The following is an 18,321-nucleotide window of genomic DNA, read 5'->3' as shown; positions in this document are numbered from 1 at the left end:
AAACGTCGTAACAGCGCACGAGACAAGGTTGGAGGAGGACGGAGACGCACGATTTATTGCGTTACCTGCAGAATGTATGCAGAGCGTAAAATATGCTGCAATCTTACAAAACTCCTACAGTTCCTAGGAAAGAAAGAGATTTTCTGCTACACAAAAAAAGCAGGCTTTAATAGACGTTGGCAGGTACAGATCAGCAAAATGTAAACTTATGACAGAACATCATTGTGCTCGTTACCAGAAAGTAAAAATGCACTTTGACATGGCAGTGTAGTGTGTGTTGCTTTTAATGGTATCTTACGTACCCAGGTAAAAATTACCTGCATTAACGAAACAAAAAATAAGATTGCGATCTTTAACGTGCAAGTTTATTGAGTCCTTGATACCTATACTAGAGAAACAAAGAGCAATAGATATGAACACTTAAAGTGAGCACAATTCTTATCAGTTATTCCGTACGTGACACGATTGTGCACTGCGGAGAGTTGTAGCAAAATTGTGTCACCGAGACATGTTGATACATTCCAGACACATGCTGCTTCAACAAGTTGTGAGCATCATACATATCTTTCTTTCGTGGACGAGAAAAAAAGATTGTGTCCTCTTTCACTATAAGAACACTGGTGATCATCACTTACACACTGGTGATTGATTGCCCATACACAATAGTAGAAGAGCCATGGCACGTTATAAAGACAATCTGCATAATGGTTATTAACCCCGCGCCTACTGTGGATGAGTCGAGCCTGTCCACGCTGCGCGACGCTCTCATCTACTGGAGATGAGCTTGGCTCATCAACATCATGGCTACAGGCAAAACAAATCGTTTCAAACCACCAAGTTTGACTGAAAATTATAATTAGGGCCTGACTTTTTAGGGTTAAACCCGTATCCGCCCGATATTTACCCCCCGAACGAAATCTGTAAAATTTGGGTTTAACCCGAATCTACCCGAAAACATCCGGGTTGCGTGGCACACTCATAAGCGTGCATTAAAATAAACTTTGATAACATTGCTAAACATTAGTTCCATGTTAAGACAAATTTTTATTTAAAAAAAAAATCACCCGAATACACCCGAATTCCTGACGACAGAATATGCCGTAACGGGATTTAACCCGAATACACCCGAATTTTCAAATGAAAAATATCACCCGATATTTACCCCCCGAATTTGGCCAGAAATAAAACCCGAAAAAGTCAGGCCCTAATTATAATTGGTGGCCTGTCGTAACGATGGCTTCCGCTGCACTGATTATTCTAGAAAAAATGGGGTCAAAGACGAAGATTCTTACATGTTTCCATACTGGCCTACCTGAATCGACCCTAAAGATGATAGCCTGTCAAGGTGGATGCAAGTGGAGACAGATAATTCTCTGCCTGCACCTCAGTGGCGTTGTTAGTCTCCTGGTGCAAACAGACAATTGCAAGTGACTTCTGACTGCTTAGTATTGGGGTAAATCTTTGGAAGCGATTCAATGCGCAGCAACATTTCAGCATACATACTCCTGTACTGCTGGAGATGTCGTACAGTGAAAATTTACACTTGTCTAATTTTTGTTCTGCGTTCTTTTCTCCGTCTTCACCCGCTATATCCGTTGGGAGTTCATTGGAAGCAAGAATTTTCGCCGGTTTTTCAGCAAAAAATAATTCGGTAGGTATAAGGGCTTAGGGAAACGTGGGAAAGCAACTCTTGTCTTTGCATTTACATTAGAAGTATTTTTATGCTCGAATGTTATGACCACGTACAGCACTAGAAAGTTAACTACAAAAATAAATTACAAAAAGTATGCCAAGAAATCAAATGAAGGTGGTGCTCAACATTCAAGTAAATGACCCTCAAACAGGTTTTTTTTTTGTATCACAGACAGTTTGATGGGAAGGCTGAAGTGTACCATACCTATGCACGTATAAGACAACCCTTTTGACCAGTATTTTGGGGTGCAGGACCTACAAGATGGATGCAAAGCAAAAAAGAGTTTCTTCGACTATTGCTTGCATGACACCAACGAGCATGGAATCTGTACATTGCACAATTCGTTCAGTCTGTAACACTTACAAGGAAGCAGTGATAGTTCAACATGATAAACAAACATCAAACTAGAGTGTCTTGCAGTGGGCAACACTGTTAATTAATCTATGGTCCTCTCTCTCTCTCTCTCTCTTTTTGTTCCCCACAATAAATTTAATACGGATGTTGCCTGTGTGGTTATCCACATCATGTACTTGCTGCCAACAGCCACAAGAAGAACTTACGAGAAATAAGTTGCAAAATTTAAGGCGGTTGTCTGCTAAGTGCATAAATATGGTGTAGCAATTTGAGCACAAAAAAGGCTCTTTGTGGCATCCTTCTCACATGGGGACGTTGACGGCAATCTGTAGGTCCGCGTCACTAACCAGCTTTTTCAGCTTGTCTCTGTAAGGGCTGATGTACGTAGACAGCCACTCTTCGACGGTGCTTTGGTAATAGATCTCGGATAGTTCTTTTCTGACGTCCTTGTAGAGAGCTTCAATGTTGACAAGGAGCCTGAGGTGTAACGTGAAAAGCAAGATCTCTCTTTCGTTACATTCGCCTTTTCAAAGTGGGCCATTTGCAAGAATGGCTTGCATGAAGACTTACTTTCTGGCAGTGTTGACAAACTGGTCAATGTGCAGAGGGTTTGTACGATTGTGTGCGACCAGGAATTCGTGAAATCCTCCCTGGACACTGCAAGACAGTAACATTTGAATCTACGTAGCGTCTCTCGAGCGTTGGAGCAAGACGTAAGGCTTTAGTTCGAGGTGTCATGCTAAGAGTAAAAAAGATAAGAACACTGAAACTACTATTCCTTAGCGTACAAGCTTTCGTGGAGTTTCACCGGGTGATAAACACGCGAGACACCATAACATATTTAGAGCCTGAAGTTTTCGGGAAATTTTTTTTTTCTAAATTCGGGGCGGGGGGTGTAAGAATCAGGTAAATAAACGCGCACACTAAATTCGTGCGAATTTGGGTGAAAAAAACTTCCAGTACGCTAAATTTGGGGAGAAATCACTGGGGGAGAAAGAAACTGTAGTGGTTCGGTACGAACGGTGATGTCACTGCATCTTTCTGCCAAACAAGTAAGTTAGTGCATTCCTACAGACATCTCAGTGAGGGGAATTTGTCGGGTAAAAAATCGGGTTTCACCCTAAAGAGTGAACCTTCAATTCGGGGTGCAAATTCGGGGCAGAATCCGGTAAAACCCTAAAACTTTGGGCTCTAATTACATATTCCATTCTCGCTATTTTTCATGAGGGTTACTTTCATGCTTTCTGGGAAAGAAAAATTCACTCTTGGCTCTTCCTTTCGTTTTTTTTTTCAAAATGTTACCTTGGATTCATGAGAACTTGCTCAAGTTCTGCAATGACATTGGCTAAATGTAAGACTAGGACATAGAGTTGCCCTCCTGGAAATGTTGGGGCTGGTGGCACAGGGCGGGGCCTGGAATCAAGGTGATAAGGTTGACACATTATGTCTGTGCTATGTGTCAACATACAACTCTGCAGTTTACCTTGGGTAGATGTCTGGTTCAATATCGCCATAATAGCCAATCTCTCTGGACACCTGACTGCAGGCTTCAGTGGTCAAGCCTGTCAAGGGAGAATACGATTTTCTTTTCTTACGTGTATAACCAAACACGTTTACTACGGGTCTGTTATAGCAATGGTGGGAATAAAGGACAATTTTGCTTACGCTGTCTTCGAGAAAAACGTCGGTGAATGCATCAGTAGTTACGACCATACTTAACTTGTTTACTAAGTAAACTTAAATTGTGATTATTAATTGTGATTATATTAATATATAATCACGATATAATTATTAATTATGAATTGTGCAATGTATATATTTTTAGAATGCGTTCAAATGAATACTCTAGCATTTCTCCACATGTTGCCAACCACAACAACATAAATTTGCAACGTTTTTGTATGTTATATTTGCATATTTCAGCATATTTCTTCCTGGTCGTCATATAATACAACATTTGCGCATTACGTCATATTTCCGCACCAGCTTGTTGCACATTATATCGCATTTTTGCGCCATTTGAATGAGTTTTCAACCTCCCTTTGTTTTGCCACTGCTCACTTTATTTCGAAAGGGTAAGAAGGGGGAGGGGGTCCTTTTGGTCGGAAAAACAGAAATAAATGAAAAAAAGACAAAGAAAAACCAAGAGATCTTGTATATCATTTTTAGTGGCTACCTATAATTTTGTAGCATACTACAACCTCGAACAGGTTCCGAAACCAGTTTACAGCCTCCGAACCGGTTAACCGCACCGAAATATGTGAACTCCGGAGCTGAACCAGAACCGAACCTTTATAGCCGAACCCTATGCAGCGGAGATGCCCAAGTGCTCGAAGAGGGATGAACAATGCCAACCAAGTTCTAACATCTGTTGAAATTTTTTCTCCTGTTATCCGAAAAACCTCTTGGGGGACAATGTGCCTTGGTCTTGCAAAGACTGGGTGCTCTGAGTGATTGAGCATGGTGTGCAGAAAGTTCAAATACATCACACTTGGCTCACTATATCACTTGACCACAATGTTTGACGAACAGCAAGATAATGTTTTTAATGGGAGGCCCATGCAGGTGGATGAAGTGGTTCCTCCTTCACTCCATGGCTATGGCTATGGCTGCCACACATTCATTCTCTGGCACTACATTTTCTGGTAAAACAGTGCATCACCGTAATTTCTGTCCGATAGCACAGAGCAACCAAAAATTAGGCTTTTGAAAATAAAAGTAATTATGTTTGTAAATACGGCAATGCTCTTTATGCCGCATATTTTTAAGTGTATACCAGTGCTTTGTTGCGTCTCGTAGATTATGTTACAGAGACTACAGATGGGATTCTCGTGGCAAGCCATCTTTGGATGCAAGCAAGAATAATGGCATTTGTGTAACACATGGCATGGAATAATGCCATTTGTGCATTTGTGGTTATTGTCCAGTGTGATCATAAATGAAGGTTCACTTGTGCTGTGTACAGTCGGAAGCACAATAAATTTTCATCAGTGCAATGCATTCAGTTGCACTGGTAACCATGACATGCAGGGCCTATCACAACTTTGGAAGTATCAATAATGGCACTGCAATGTGTGTGGCAGCAGTTATTAACAGCACTTATTAATAGGGCCTGACTTTTTAGGGTTAAACCCGTATCCGCCCGATATTTACCCCCCGAACGAAATCTGTAAAATTCGGGTTTAACCCGAATCTACCCGAAAACATCCGGGTCGTGTGGCACACTCGTAAGCGTGCATTAAAATAAAGTTTGATAACACTGCAAAACATTAGTTCCATGATAAGACAAATTTTTATTAAACAAAAAAAAAATCACCCGAATACACCCGAATTTCTGACGACAGAATATGCCATAACAGGATTTAACCCGAATACACCCGAATTTTCAAATGAAAAATATCACCCGATATTTACCCCCCGAATTTGGCCAAAAATAAAACCCGAAAAAGTCAGGCCCTACTTATTAACCTATATGCACTATGCAGAGGTATCCTTGCCATGTCCATCTAAGAGTGGACCTGTGTCCTACCTGTCCTACTGATGATTGACTTGAGACATAGTGCAAGACACGGGATGGCCACAGGAAGCAGCTCGCAGAGGACAGTGAGATGGTCAAACCTGAAATGATAGTGCATGAAACCTATTCACTTGGTCGGGTCACTTTTCTTTCCTTTTTTTTGTTGTTCTTCAACATTACCTCTGCCACCCAGTCAGTGCAATGCCTCTGAATGAACTGGAAGAACAGGAGTTCTCGGAAAGAACCCGATTCCATGCCTCATGGTTGCTTATGTGGAATGATGGGGGTGCCAGTATTTGGTTGATTTTTGTTGCTCCCTTAAATGCACTAGCTATCCATATCTTGGGGAAAATAGCCAGGTATTTGTCCCACAAACCTGATGAGATAATGAAAAGGTAATCTTTAGAGCTCCTCAGCTGTAGTGGTGGAGTTCAAATCGCTGTGCACTCCTGCTTATCTTATGGTAGCTACAATCATGAATGACCTTCATTCTGATCTTCATTCTCTGGAGGCAGTGTCCTTCTATCGTTTGAAGTTATCCATTCATGGAATGAATCAACAGTTACAGGAATGCCCAGGTGCAACTATATCTGCAGACCTGCACCGATATCTGATTGACATCCTGCTTTGCAGATAGAAATATAATGGTTTGAAATTGGCGCTGATAAAACCACACTCCTCTGCGGTGCGCGCAGATATCCACATTTTATTCGCAAATTTGCATTCGTGCTTCTACCAACATCCCCTAGTGGGAGACATAATTCACAGCATGCAGTGAATAGTTGTTTTTTTTTTTTTTATGGTGTAGAAGTGTGCTATCCTTAGCACTGTCGTTCCTTTAACTGCTATTATTGGAGTACTGTAGATGACATAACTTCCTGAGGGAGTTTGTATGCTGAAAAGTAAAAACATTTGTGACATAACATATTTGCTGCGCAGATTTTTTTCCTGCAAATACAACCACCGCGGATGTACCGTATTTACTTGCGCATAAGACTCCCGTTTTTTTACCCAAAGTCATCGCATCATTGAGGAGGTGCGTTCAATATGCAGGGGAAAATTGGAAACCCGTAAGGTATCCCCGTATCGTATCCCCGTAAGGTAACCCCGTAAGGTACATTTAGCTCTCGTTTTATTCAGCGATCTCCCTGGAATCTCACGTTGCCGTTCTCCCTCGGGTCGCGATTGTTCCTCATTGTCGCTATTCTCCCACACCAAATCGTCTTCTGTTCCATCAAGTCGTACGCGTACCATTTCTGGAGAAAACACCTAAATGCCTGCAAAAAAATTCTCGTCCCAGAAGCGCTAACTTACTTTGTTTCAGCCTGAATTCAGACTGCGGAAGGTAATGCCACACCATTGGTTCAACAAGGTGGTGCAGGCCACAACCTGGTGAAAATAAGTCGTAAAAAGGAAATGAATAAGTCTGAGAATTAAATGTCCCATAGCTTAATCAATGTATACTACAAATAGCATATTCACCACTAATGACTTGAGGATCCATCTCTCGCATCATGTCGTCCCAGACGATGAAGCGAATGTGCGGATATTTCTGCTGTAGCGTCCTGACCAACTTGGAAAGGTAGTCAAGGAACAAGTGATCCTTGCTCCACTGTTGTTCAGTTAGCACTGTCTGACACCGGTCACACTGACCAAGATGCCAAACCTGAGAATCCAATATATTCCTATGCTGATACTGATCCAGTACTGATAAGAAATGCATTAGCATGGGAGGGTTTCCTGAAGCTACTCGAGAAACTTACACGAAGCCACATTACACCGGTCAACGTGAGAGGGGAAAATATGTTCCGTAAAACATGAAAGGAGCACACAAAACTCTCCCACAAAAATTTCTCCAATACTGAAGCACATAACTGTGTATTTGATTTGAGTTTAAAATCAAAGTAATGTATCTTTCAAACCAAACATATTCGAAAAGCGCACTGTACACTTTGTGTGTGTACATGCTGCTACTGCATCATCTGTCTTTTTAGAGCTTTTACCCTCAAGCGCATATATTACACACATATGCTGTATATCCAAATGTAGTTTATGTATGCACGCAGTTTGGTTATGTAATGATTCACTTTGAGTGCTTTAGTTTTAAAATGATCGTTCGCTCAGGAGAAATTATGAGCTCACTTCATCAGCACCCAGGTGGAACCACTGTATTTCAGGATGATGTTGAATGACTTGGGATACCATTTCTTGAACAAGTGATGCAGACTCTGCAATAGATGTTTCACGGTTGGGTAAATGCGTACCTATACCAGTACTTTCCAGTTTCATAAATTAGAGAAGGAGGTAATCGTACTTGGATGTGTGGGGCACAGAACGTTTGGATATCTAGGCATCTCTCTGAATTCAAAGAACTGCTGCAACTTCAAAACGAACTGCGATACATAAAAATTATTTTGTAATAACAAGTGACATGTGCATGATGTAAAAGAGAATGAAGGTGGTACTCACTTCTAAGTGGCCGAAAGTTTGTACCAAGGGAACCACGATAAGGTTGGAGTGTTTTGCCATTTGTTGTATTTGTAAAATGCATTCTTGCGAATATGCTTCGGGATGCCTGAGTTCTGATAGCTCTCCATCATATGGGAAGGTATCTTCGTATTCTATGAGAAGACCAGTTGCACCAATGTTTCTAAGAAACGGGAAAAGCTGGAGGGGAAAATAGTGTGTACAAATCATGGTTGCGATATTACGACACTTTCTTCTTTTTTTTTTTTTTTTTTTTGCTTCGTGGTCGCGGCTTACCTTTTCGTAATACTGTAACTTGAAAGCAGCTCCTTTTAGGTCCAGGTGCACCAACCTAAAAGACGGATAAGAATGTTATGTATGAGTCGCTCTGATATGAGAAGACTAGAAACGATGCGAAAACGGGAGGATCATCTGTTGTTGCGATACGCACACACCCAAGGCCAAGCAAACGGGACGAAAAACATTCGCTCATCGGCATATTCTACATAGTTACATGACTTACTTTGGGATTCACATTCGGAGTAAAATAAAGTACCTGTGCATAAAGTCATTGGTTTCGTTCATTTCCAAATAAGCACTTCAGGATTAGAAATGAAGAGGTGCGTGCTTTTTGTTTGTAAACATTCACCAGCCATGCAACAACTTCAGCGACACCTAGCACGAAAATTTTTTTCGTTTCGTTTTCCCTGGGTTGCCAGGACGTCCACTGCGTTTTGAGTTGGTTTTCCTCGGAAACTAACAGCATCGGTGCTACCTAGAAGGCGTGAGGATGTGCAGATGTGCGGAGAGGCTAAAGGCTATGTACGAGTGAAATATTTTCTTCGTTCAACAGAAATCGGCCAAGAATGAAGGGTGTATTGCATAATATACTGAACGTCGCTTGGAGTCTGTGGCACAAAGAAGAGTAATTTCCTTTGGCGAAAACCCGTCACCAACACAGGCGAGGTACTCAAAGAAAAATACACCATGTTGCCGCGGGTGACGCGACGGAAAAGAAGGCGCTCCTGTTACAGCGCTTTCTCATGTTCATTCTGTTAATCGGTAAAAAGGGAAGAATAAAAGGGCACAGGGCGTTGACATCGTCCATTAGCACTTCCAAAACACCGAAGTCATAGCTTTCAAGAGTACTTTACGAGGCAAGTTTGCGCCCAGGGCAGGGTAAACGTGAAGTACGCGTTTACCTGATAACGCGTCTGAGTAATGCCTGATAAAAGATTCCGCCTTCTGGCTGCTCTGATTTTCCTTCATCCTGGTTATCACGTAGTGCGTGATTTTCTATCTCGTAACGGATGGTTGATAAGAGGCATATGCGTAGCGCGATGCTGAGACTTGCGCGTGTGAACGACCAGAGGAGACAAATGAAAGGTCGACGTTGCAGAAGCAGATGGTAGTGTGCCGTGACTCGTGCCACTACTGGTTGTGAGATGTAATGGCTTGTGTGGCTTGAGTTTTATGACGTGTTGTTTGCAAAAGTGTGCGCGCGCGACATGGCCGAACTGTGCAGCAAGCTGATCCTAGTGCCTGCCGAGACGACCACATCATCAGCTCGCCTGTCTTTCTGGACTGCATGAGTTGGTGGATCGCACGTTGGTGAGAACAGAAGTTTCCTTGTAACATCCTAAGCCTCGTTGTTGCTGTCGTCCCCATTCACAGATCAACATCGTTCTTCGTATTAGAATTCGTTCCCGCATTCAAGAATAATACTCGAATTGCAGTTCCTGATGCTGAAGGCGTCGCTCGACGACGTGGAGAGCTTCCATGTTTTAGACTTACAATGAGCATTTCTTTTATGTTTTAACTGTAACTGAATGAAATCCTACACGTCTTGCGCGCTGTGGGAAGTGTTTATTCGCAACAAGTCTCGACATTTGATGTGCCAGGGGGCAAAGGCGTCCCGAGTCCAACTTCCGCCTGGTAGTGACCGCGAAGCGCCCCTCCCCCCGCCTGCCCCCTTGTAGAAGCACTGTCTAAACATAGCGCAGTTACCGATAAAAATTAATCTAGGCGAATCATTGAACCTCGGTATGCAATAAGGGGATAAGTCGAAAAATCCCAGAGAAGACTTTAAGTGAATATTTGGCAAGGTAATTGCAGCTGGTATTCATCGAATAACGCAAAAGACCTTGTGTGTGACTAACATGTGTGTGACTTAGCAGGAACTGAACAAAATCCAGGAGCATGGCTTATCCCTTTTTTCAATATATAATACCGCATGTTCATGGTTTTGGTGCAGCAAAAAACAATTTCGGCGGGTCAGACCTTGATGTCTGAACAATGGCGATGCCAAGTAGAATCTAATCATGTAACCCACGTGTAGTGGAGCAGCCACGATAGGGCTTGTCGTGCTGCTAAACGAGCACACTCTTGGACGTCATAACCAGCACAACATGACAAAAAAGAAAAGCACGTAGTGCACGCGTTGTTCCGATTACACAACGCACATATGTAATGCATTCCTGGGCTCTAATACAATCACCATGCGGGGCATGGACTCGACATTGGTTAGAATACAGAAGATATTAACTAAAAACCTCGGGAAAAAAAAAAAAGAAAAGAAAGGCGACTGTTGCGACCCCACCGCTGGCGGAGCGACGGAGAAACTAGATGTGACGTCAGAAGCAAGTGGTCTTCCCTACTGACGACTTTGCTTGGAGCAACCTTAGAGTGAGCAAATGATGCAAGTGACGTTAGGCCTCTTGTAGCGGGTGTGTGTTGCGGCCGCTTGTCGCTTTGCTCCCGCGTTGAATGCAATATGACAAGAATCGCACATATTTAAGATAAACGTTGCCCTTGAGAAGCATCCTAGACCGAGACCTCAAATTTTGGGTGAATCTCCTCATGCTAAACGATGAATGACGATAACAATGCATGTGGCAGCAAATGCCAAGAACAGGAACCACCATTTGACTCAGTTACGGACAAGCGGATGCGAATAACCTTTTGTTTTTGTGTGCAAATTATTTCCAGTACGTGGAGTTTCCTACGAATGGCCACGAGGCTAAAATGACCGGTAATCGCAGGCCCGTTCCAAACCTGGCGGAGCGGATAAGCTACGGGTGACTGTGTATTCGCAAATGACGAACCAGAATGTCACAATTACATTGCTTGGCTTGCTGGAGCTGTCATGCAACACTTCGGTAGATGCTAGATACACAATCTAATTCTTTTAATATGGCAAGATATCGAAGGAAATAATGTAAATGTCATCTGACATTGACATTAACACGAAAACAATGAAGCTGGTAACGCTTATGTTTTCCAGCTGCCATTATGTATGGTGATATGTCACGAACAAATTCTGAAGGTGTCGCGTATAGTGTCGGGCGTTCGCATTGCAAGACATTTATTTATGTCCCGACGTTATGCACGCAAGTGCTGTAAAGGTACATGCGCTGCAGCCTCGTTGAGGACTTCGTCCGAACCTTCCTACTCTCCAGATTGTATGTAGCGTGGAATGTAGCGCAAAGCGCCTTCATTCTCGAGGACATCAGCGAGGTGACATCGTAAATAAACAACGGCGAAAACAAAACCAACGTTACCCTTCACCGCGGCCCAATGTTATCTCCATGTTTCTATTTTCCATACAACAAACGGTACAACGTGCGCCCTTGAGAGAATGGCGGCCTTTTCGTGTGTGTGCTTGTGTGTATTACCAACCGCTACAACCACAACAAGAAAGTTCTGTCACTTTACAGACTGCTAGCGACGTGGACTGTGCTGTGTCTAAACAAAAGAAAGAAAGAAAACTGCGTTGAATGCAGGCAATGACGTTTGTTGTTTCCGTACAAACAATCTGTGTTGTTATAAAGAAGAAACGTATCTTGGTTGCGTTCCTACAAGTGACAATATGTACCACCTACCCCGTCGGCAGACTGGTTTGCGTTCGGTTACGGAGGAGCTTTGTGTGGGTTTTCGCACGATGGTCGCATGCCGACAACACAATGCGTGTGCTTTGTTCTTCTTGCGGTATCTTTCTCATCATATAGGTTGATGCGTGGGAACAGTTCCCTTAGAAGTCGGCCCTGGACGCACATTCCCCAGGGCGTCAGTCGTGGCGTTGCCCACATCTGTGAGGCCGACAACGTCGAGCACTTTCACCACCACTAGAATTCTCATGGCTTTATTAGGCACGTGCACCACCTGTAAGTCACGGAGCAATGCAAGGTGATTGGCCGTCCTCGAGTAGGACCTATCATCCTATAGGAGTTTTGTGGTGCGTGCAGTTGACTTCGCAGAGAACCATGGCAGCATCTGTCTGAGATTAGGTGTGAAATAATCAAATCAGTAATCAATTAATCGACAGTCTGTGCTGAGATTTGTACCGGGGTCTGAGAAGAATCCAACGATTGTTGTGACAGAGAGAGATACATGATGACGATGATATGGGGATGACTTCCGCTCATCATGGGGATGATATGTCGTGATGGAATTGTGGTATAGTTATATAATTCCACGTAGGGCCGTTTATGTTCACGTTTGCCCTCGGAATTTTCTGAGCGATATTCTTGAACACCGCTCACGCTTGGTCGTTGTACCGCCCATGTTAAGCGGAAGATAAATCGATTGATTCGTATCAGTGACGTCCTATAGCACTCTAGTGACGTACCAAGCTGACGTCCGTCCAGTTTCGGGAGAGAGAGAGAGAGAAAACAAAAAACAAAACAAAAACAATCGAGTAAACTTTCTCTTTGTAGCTTTTGCCAAATTGCTCCCCTCTTGATCCCTATCTGCCAACCCTAAGAATTTCATTCTGAACAGGTGTGGAGTTACGTCCTTTGGAGTTTATTACAGTCTTTCACAACCAGTCGGATTGGCACCAGTGTCTTCGTTACTCTAAATCATATTCGCCCCTAGCGGTCGTGTGCGACACGTATTGCGCTATGTCGGCCTTTACCCGTGAACGTGAGTAGTTGCACGCGCGCCAAAAGTCGCCTGGCGTTTATGACGTCTTTACCGAAGCGAATTAGAATTCTGGTCGTCCGAAGCCTCTGTAGTACATAAATATAAAACGAGGAAAACACGAAAGCGCTTAGTTTTGGTATGCTGAGGTAGATTTCAACCTTTTTGACGACCACCGGGAAGGCGCTCACTCCCTGAGTAAAAGATTGTTGCACGTTACTGTGCTGCACGTAACCCAGCGGAGAAAGCTTTTTTTTTTTTTTGCAAATGAGCTCTGCCGTTATCCGGGTTTGACGAATTATTTGTTCCTTGATTATCATGTTGCCTCCCAGCTGCCCCATGCATCTGAATTTTCAGTGCATTGTGCTACTTGCCTTGGGACTCGGTAAGACGACCTTAAAACACACTGCATCGTTATTATTTGTATATTGAATTATACGACGGGTAGGAGTTTTCTTCCAAATTATGCTGCAAGGACAACACGAAAGCATTATAGGCTTTTTGTTGTTGTTGTTGAGCTTTAATAGAGCTTGTTCAACGGTCTGCAGTCACCAAGAAAGAGACGACAGGTGGATATCGTCCATGTCGTCAATGAGAGCAATAGGAGTCACGAGACGGCTAAGTGGTAGAGCTCGGACGGTGGGACTGGCAAGAGACGCAGGTTTACCGAGCGGCTGACGTGGTAGCTAGCACGCAGGACCTTGCTACTCCACATTCGTGTCTCGCTTCTGTTCGGACCGCGCAACACACAAAAATGCACATTATCATCATTGTCATTATACAATGAAAGGCTGGAAGGCAATCCACTGTCCAGAAAGAGTACTAGCGCTCCGATGGCCAAACGCTGGGACGATCGACTGCGCCACGGCCCTATAGAAGGACTTTCAAAAGGTAATGGGCCAATGGTTTCCTTGCCCAGTGCAGCTGGACCGTCGACGAACAACATAGTGATGTCCACTGGAAAGAAGGGAGTTTATACTGTTTCATGCCATTTCCATTTGTGTAATTAATACTCCTGCCAGACGTGCACTCTTCAATGACCATTGAAACTAATCGTCATTCAACACGCGCGTGGCGCCATCTAGGGTGTAACGTGTCAACAGTTCAGGGAGCGTTGGATCCAATGCTTTTTGCGAAGTTGATACGTTACACGCTTGGTGACGCCACGCGCGTGTTCAATGCCTATTGGTGTCAATGATCATTGAAAGCTGCCCATGTGGCAGGGGTATTAAAGGAGTACAGAGGGCCATCCAAAAAAAATTCAGATTAAGACACCTGATGAAAGTGTGTGTGTCATTATATCGAATAGCGCGAAAGGTTTTGATGTGTGCAATTTGTTTCCCAGAAAAAAACTCACGTAAACATAGCTCCGCGCCTTCACCCTTAACTCGCCACTCCAGCTATAACGAGGATGAGGAGGTATGATGGCACGTCACCGATGACGGCATAAGGAGACTCGTTCTGGTTTGCCGATCAGTGGGGGTCAGCGCATTGTTCCTTTGCCGCCGTAAACCTGTTTTGCCAGTTTTCCCGGAGAATTGGGGATACAAGGAGCGCCCGAAGCATTACCGAGCAAGGAGAAAGGCTTTATCAGAACCCCGAACAGCCGAGTAGCAGACGACAGCGGAGTAGCAGACATTTTTCTAGGCCAATCAGCGAGCGTTCCCCTTATAGCGTCAGCGCGAGGTTCCAGGCAGATCACAGGCTGGTACTGCTCTTCACCACCGTTGCGCACGGTCGCTTTTTGCGGCATATTTTAAATGCAGTTTCTGCGATAATTATGACTCTGTGGTGTAAATTACTTCGCATGGTGCATCTTACTGGCAAACTTAACAGTTTTATAAGAAGAAAACTGGGTGTTAAAAATGACTTCTGTGCTACTTTAAGTCCTTGCTCTCGTATCTCTCGGCATGGAGGATGTCAGCTTCTCCATTATGGCAGGTACTGAGCCGTATACTACGCGTGTGCGTAGTTCACTTGACGAGCTTCGTCGCCTCACCCACGCGTGGTAATCACCAGCAGTTCAGGATTCAGTGGCTCTATGTTGCCCAGTTCCGCCGTGTTGGAAGCGGCAGTGTCTCGGAACACCGACTTGGCAGTGCCGAGACGAGAATAGGGCCTAGAAGTGAAATGGATTGACTATCAGTCCAGTTATCTGGGCTGAGGATAATCCAGCACGCCATATAGAAAGAGGAAAAAGTGGTGATTCCTTCTACGAATGCTTATGAAACGGTCTGCGGAAGACCAAATGGGTAGAAACCTTTGTTATGTTGCTGAGGGCTGATTTCAGCAGCGTCGTTCACAGAACGCGTGTAAGAATAGTAATAGGAACAGTTGTGAACAGTTATCATGTATTATGAACGATAGTACATGATCTCTTTCCCGAGCTAGTACAACAAACTTGACTACTGCAACATAGATGAGGTGCACAATAAATACAGCAGTCCGGAGGAGCTTAAACACAAAATGAAATACGTGAAACAGACACACAAGGCTGTGCTTATACTTGCGAATGCTATGCTCACTTCACGCGTGTTGTTACTAGCGAAGGCTGAAAATGCAGCTCAGCGAAACGGGTCATTCCAGCTCAACTGTCCCGGTCGCGTGGTTCGACCATCTCCGATTTCCGCAAAAAAAAAGAAAAAAAAAAAAGAAACTATAACGTTCGCCATAATGGGTACATGCGCTCCTCGTAATAATTTTGTTTGACAAAGCGAAGAATGGCAACCAGGTGGCTCCGAATGTCGCCGTCAGACCGAAAATTGTGGTGCGTTTGAGCGGCTGTGGAATGGTTACAACTAAACGTGCAGCAAAATTTTCGAGAGGACCTTCTTGGACAAGGATAAGACTAATTGCAGCCGCATCATCCGCGGAATTGGTGGACGCGCCTGAACGCTGAGCCTTGCGCAGAGGTGTTGCCAAACATTCGAGCGATAAAAACAGAAAATATTTGAAGGGAATTTTTCGTTTAACTCCAGCGAGTAGTTTTTTGAGCGCGCCCTGGTTGCGAAGCGCTCGACGGTGCACGCGACATCCGGTAGGAAGCGTCAAGCCCACTTACAGGCTGCATCAGGTCTTATCATCTGGCCTTCAAACTTTCTTCGACCTCAGACTTTTTTGATGCAGTGCATGGGTCCTCCCAAACAGAATAAATAATGCGTTTCTAGGTTTCTGCATTTACCCAGGCAACACAATGTACTGAAAGTCGGGTGCAGTGGGGTTGGACGGGTAGGTGGAAGGCCTTGAACAGACTCCTGACACTAAAGAACATTGATAAGACACATACCGTCCACCCCTATTGCAGGAAAAATAGAGTGCTTAACACAGTTTGTTCGAAATCTAAACTGTTCTATATACTTAGGGTGCTTAAAACGCGCATTGCGCTGAGCAAATGTGACGTAATCATCCCGTCGGATACATGTCAGCTACAAGTCAGTCATAAGATGTCATCTGGAGAGCTTCTCTACCGGTTGCCTCAGTTCAGGACTTCCGTCTATAGGACTGAAGCTTCTCTTTCTGGTATCGCATGTCCGCTGTGGGGTGTGACATACACAGTCAGGTCGTTCTTCAAGGAAGGACGTTGAATACGTGCACGCGCTCTGCGCTGATTCTTAAATTGCAGTTAAATGATGCCTATAGAATACAAATACATGCTAGCGGGTTAGTTAATTTCATCTTGAATGGGAGTCAACAAAAGGCAAGGACTGAAACAGCAAGCTGCTATGTTGTTTTTCTCTCCATAGTGAAGACACTATACTGCAATGTCCTTGCCATAAAAGTTAGGTCTGCCTTCCGTATAAATGCCCTTCCCACACACTCCGTTCAGATACTGCTCATGATTCCGTGACCTTCTGCATTCTGCGATCATTATGTGTTTGGGGGCGCATACGTCCCATAGTTTTAGGCCTGAAAGGGATTTCTTACTCGCTCGTGCAGGTGCCAGTTCTGAACATCTATTTTGGTCGGTCATTTTGTTACCTACAATCTCGCAGACCATCGCAATAAACACCGTATATTTGTGCCCACACACACCTTCCCGTCAGGTAACAGCATTGAAAGTCGCTCACCTTCATGCATATCACACCTTACCTATCTGACTGATGACCTTGCCTTAGCTCCCAAATCCCAATTCAGTATTAAAGGCAACAAACGCCCGAACGCCCAGTACGCGTGTTCGGAAGAAATCATAAAGAAAAAGCCTAGCTCTCAGTCTCGCGATATACGTCACAGCGGTCATTATAACAACGTCCTTCCAACATATATACTCTCGGGAATTGAGCTGAGCCCCAGGCTATATATTGGTTGCCTGTTGCTTTCGTGAAAAACACGCCAAAAAAACAGGCTTTGCTTGCGTCATATACCAGCGGGGAGGATTCCACGCGTGACGTCTTTGTATCCATTACTGCTTTTGATGCTGGAAAGTGCGTTCGACTTTAGCTATGCAAAAGGGGAATTCCGCATCATCTCTTGTCTTGCGAATATCTTGTATAGGTCTGAAGGTGTCGGTCAGTGCCATATAGCCTTAATTGATGCAGTGAGGGTCTGTTGCGCTTGGCTGATATAGCTACCTATGCTGCTCGCGACCAGTTCACGCATGCGTTGGTAGTGTGCGTTTATTAAGAAAAAAAAAAGAAAGGAAAAGTTAGCCAGGCAAAGAGCCGGCTTGCTCTTCCAAAAAAGAAAAAGAAGGAACGGAACAAAGAAGAAAGCAGAGCAGTTCACGAGTCCTGAGACGCGGAGAAAACCCAGGAGAGCGGCAGTGACCGCCCATTGGTTGGGGCGCAAGACGGGGCCAAGGAGAGCTGCCAACGAAAAGTCGTTACAGCCAATCTGTGCTTGCGGCTGGGGAAGGAACACTTTGTAACAAATTACAACCGTAAACTACAACTCAAAATCGTAAATTACAATCGTTTACAAACTGCTTTTGTATCCATAACTTAAAAACCCGAGACTAGGGGACAAAAAACGACTGAGTCGGGCTTCAATCAGTGCCTATCGAGCAGATTCCGAATCATCCCTTCATCGAACTCGGAGCGGCGGAGAAGGATTTGGACACTTCGTGCACATCATCATCGCCCATCCGTCCCCCGCCACTCGGGACGAGAAGAACGGACAACAACAACATCGAGTTCGAGTTTTTACTGGCCTTGTCTGTGTTTGTCGTTTTTTGTCCCCTAGTCTCGGGTTTTTAAGTTATGGATCTATACCACCAGCTCGCTTGCTACCTCTCTATCCTCTCGCTGCTTTTGTAGTTCTTATAGGCCCCCGCGAACATCCGAGTCGGTTTTTCTGGGGGGTATACTTATTACGTAAAATGATGAGAGAGAGGGGGGGGGGGAGTGAGATTCACGTGAGATGTGTTTGGATATAT

General features: G+C 44.2%; 2 protein-coding genes across 2 annotated transcripts in view; one reads left to right on the top strand and one right to left on the bottom strand.

Moving 5' to 3' along the window:
* Nucleotides 1-147: 147 nt before the first annotated feature.
* Nucleotides 148-8,691, bottom strand: LOC135393804 (hexosaminidase D-like). The gene is made up of 13 exons (XM_064624083.1): nucleotides 8,587-8,691; nucleotides 8,328-8,382; nucleotides 8,034-8,231; nucleotides 7,879-7,957; nucleotides 7,707-7,792; nucleotides 7,047-7,230; nucleotides 6,879-6,953; nucleotides 5,745-5,940; nucleotides 5,577-5,665; nucleotides 3,531-3,609; nucleotides 3,350-3,460; nucleotides 2,618-2,704; nucleotides 148-2,524 (listed from the first exon to the last, which is right to left on the bottom strand). The coding sequence occupies exons 1-13, from the start codon at nucleotides 8,613-8,615 to the stop codon at nucleotides 2,350-2,352; spliced, it is 1,443 nt and encodes a 480-aa protein (XP_064480153.1). The 5' UTR covers nucleotides 8,616-8,691; the 3' UTR covers nucleotides 148-2,349.
* Nucleotides 8,692-9,371: 680 nt separating this feature from the next.
* Nucleotides 9,372-18,321, top strand: part of LOC135393802 (very long chain fatty acid elongase 7-like) — a 32,835-nt gene continuing 23,885 nt past the window's right edge. The window contains exon 1 of the mRNA XM_064624078.1: nucleotides 9,372-9,641. Within this exon, the coding sequence (XP_064480148.1) occupies nucleotides 9,619-9,641 (23 nt within the window). The 5' untranslated portion in view covers nucleotides 9,372-9,618. The remainder of the gene's footprint in view (nucleotides 9,642-18,321) is intronic.

This window comes from Ornithodoros turicata, chromosome 5 (assembly GCF_037126465.1).
Source record: "Ornithodoros turicata isolate Travis chromosome 5, ASM3712646v1, whole genome shotgun sequence".
NCBI lineage: Eukaryota > Metazoa > Arthropoda > Arachnida > Ixodida > Argasidae > Ornithodoros > Ornithodoros turicata.
This window is presented reverse-complemented; position numbering and strand designations above follow the sequence as displayed.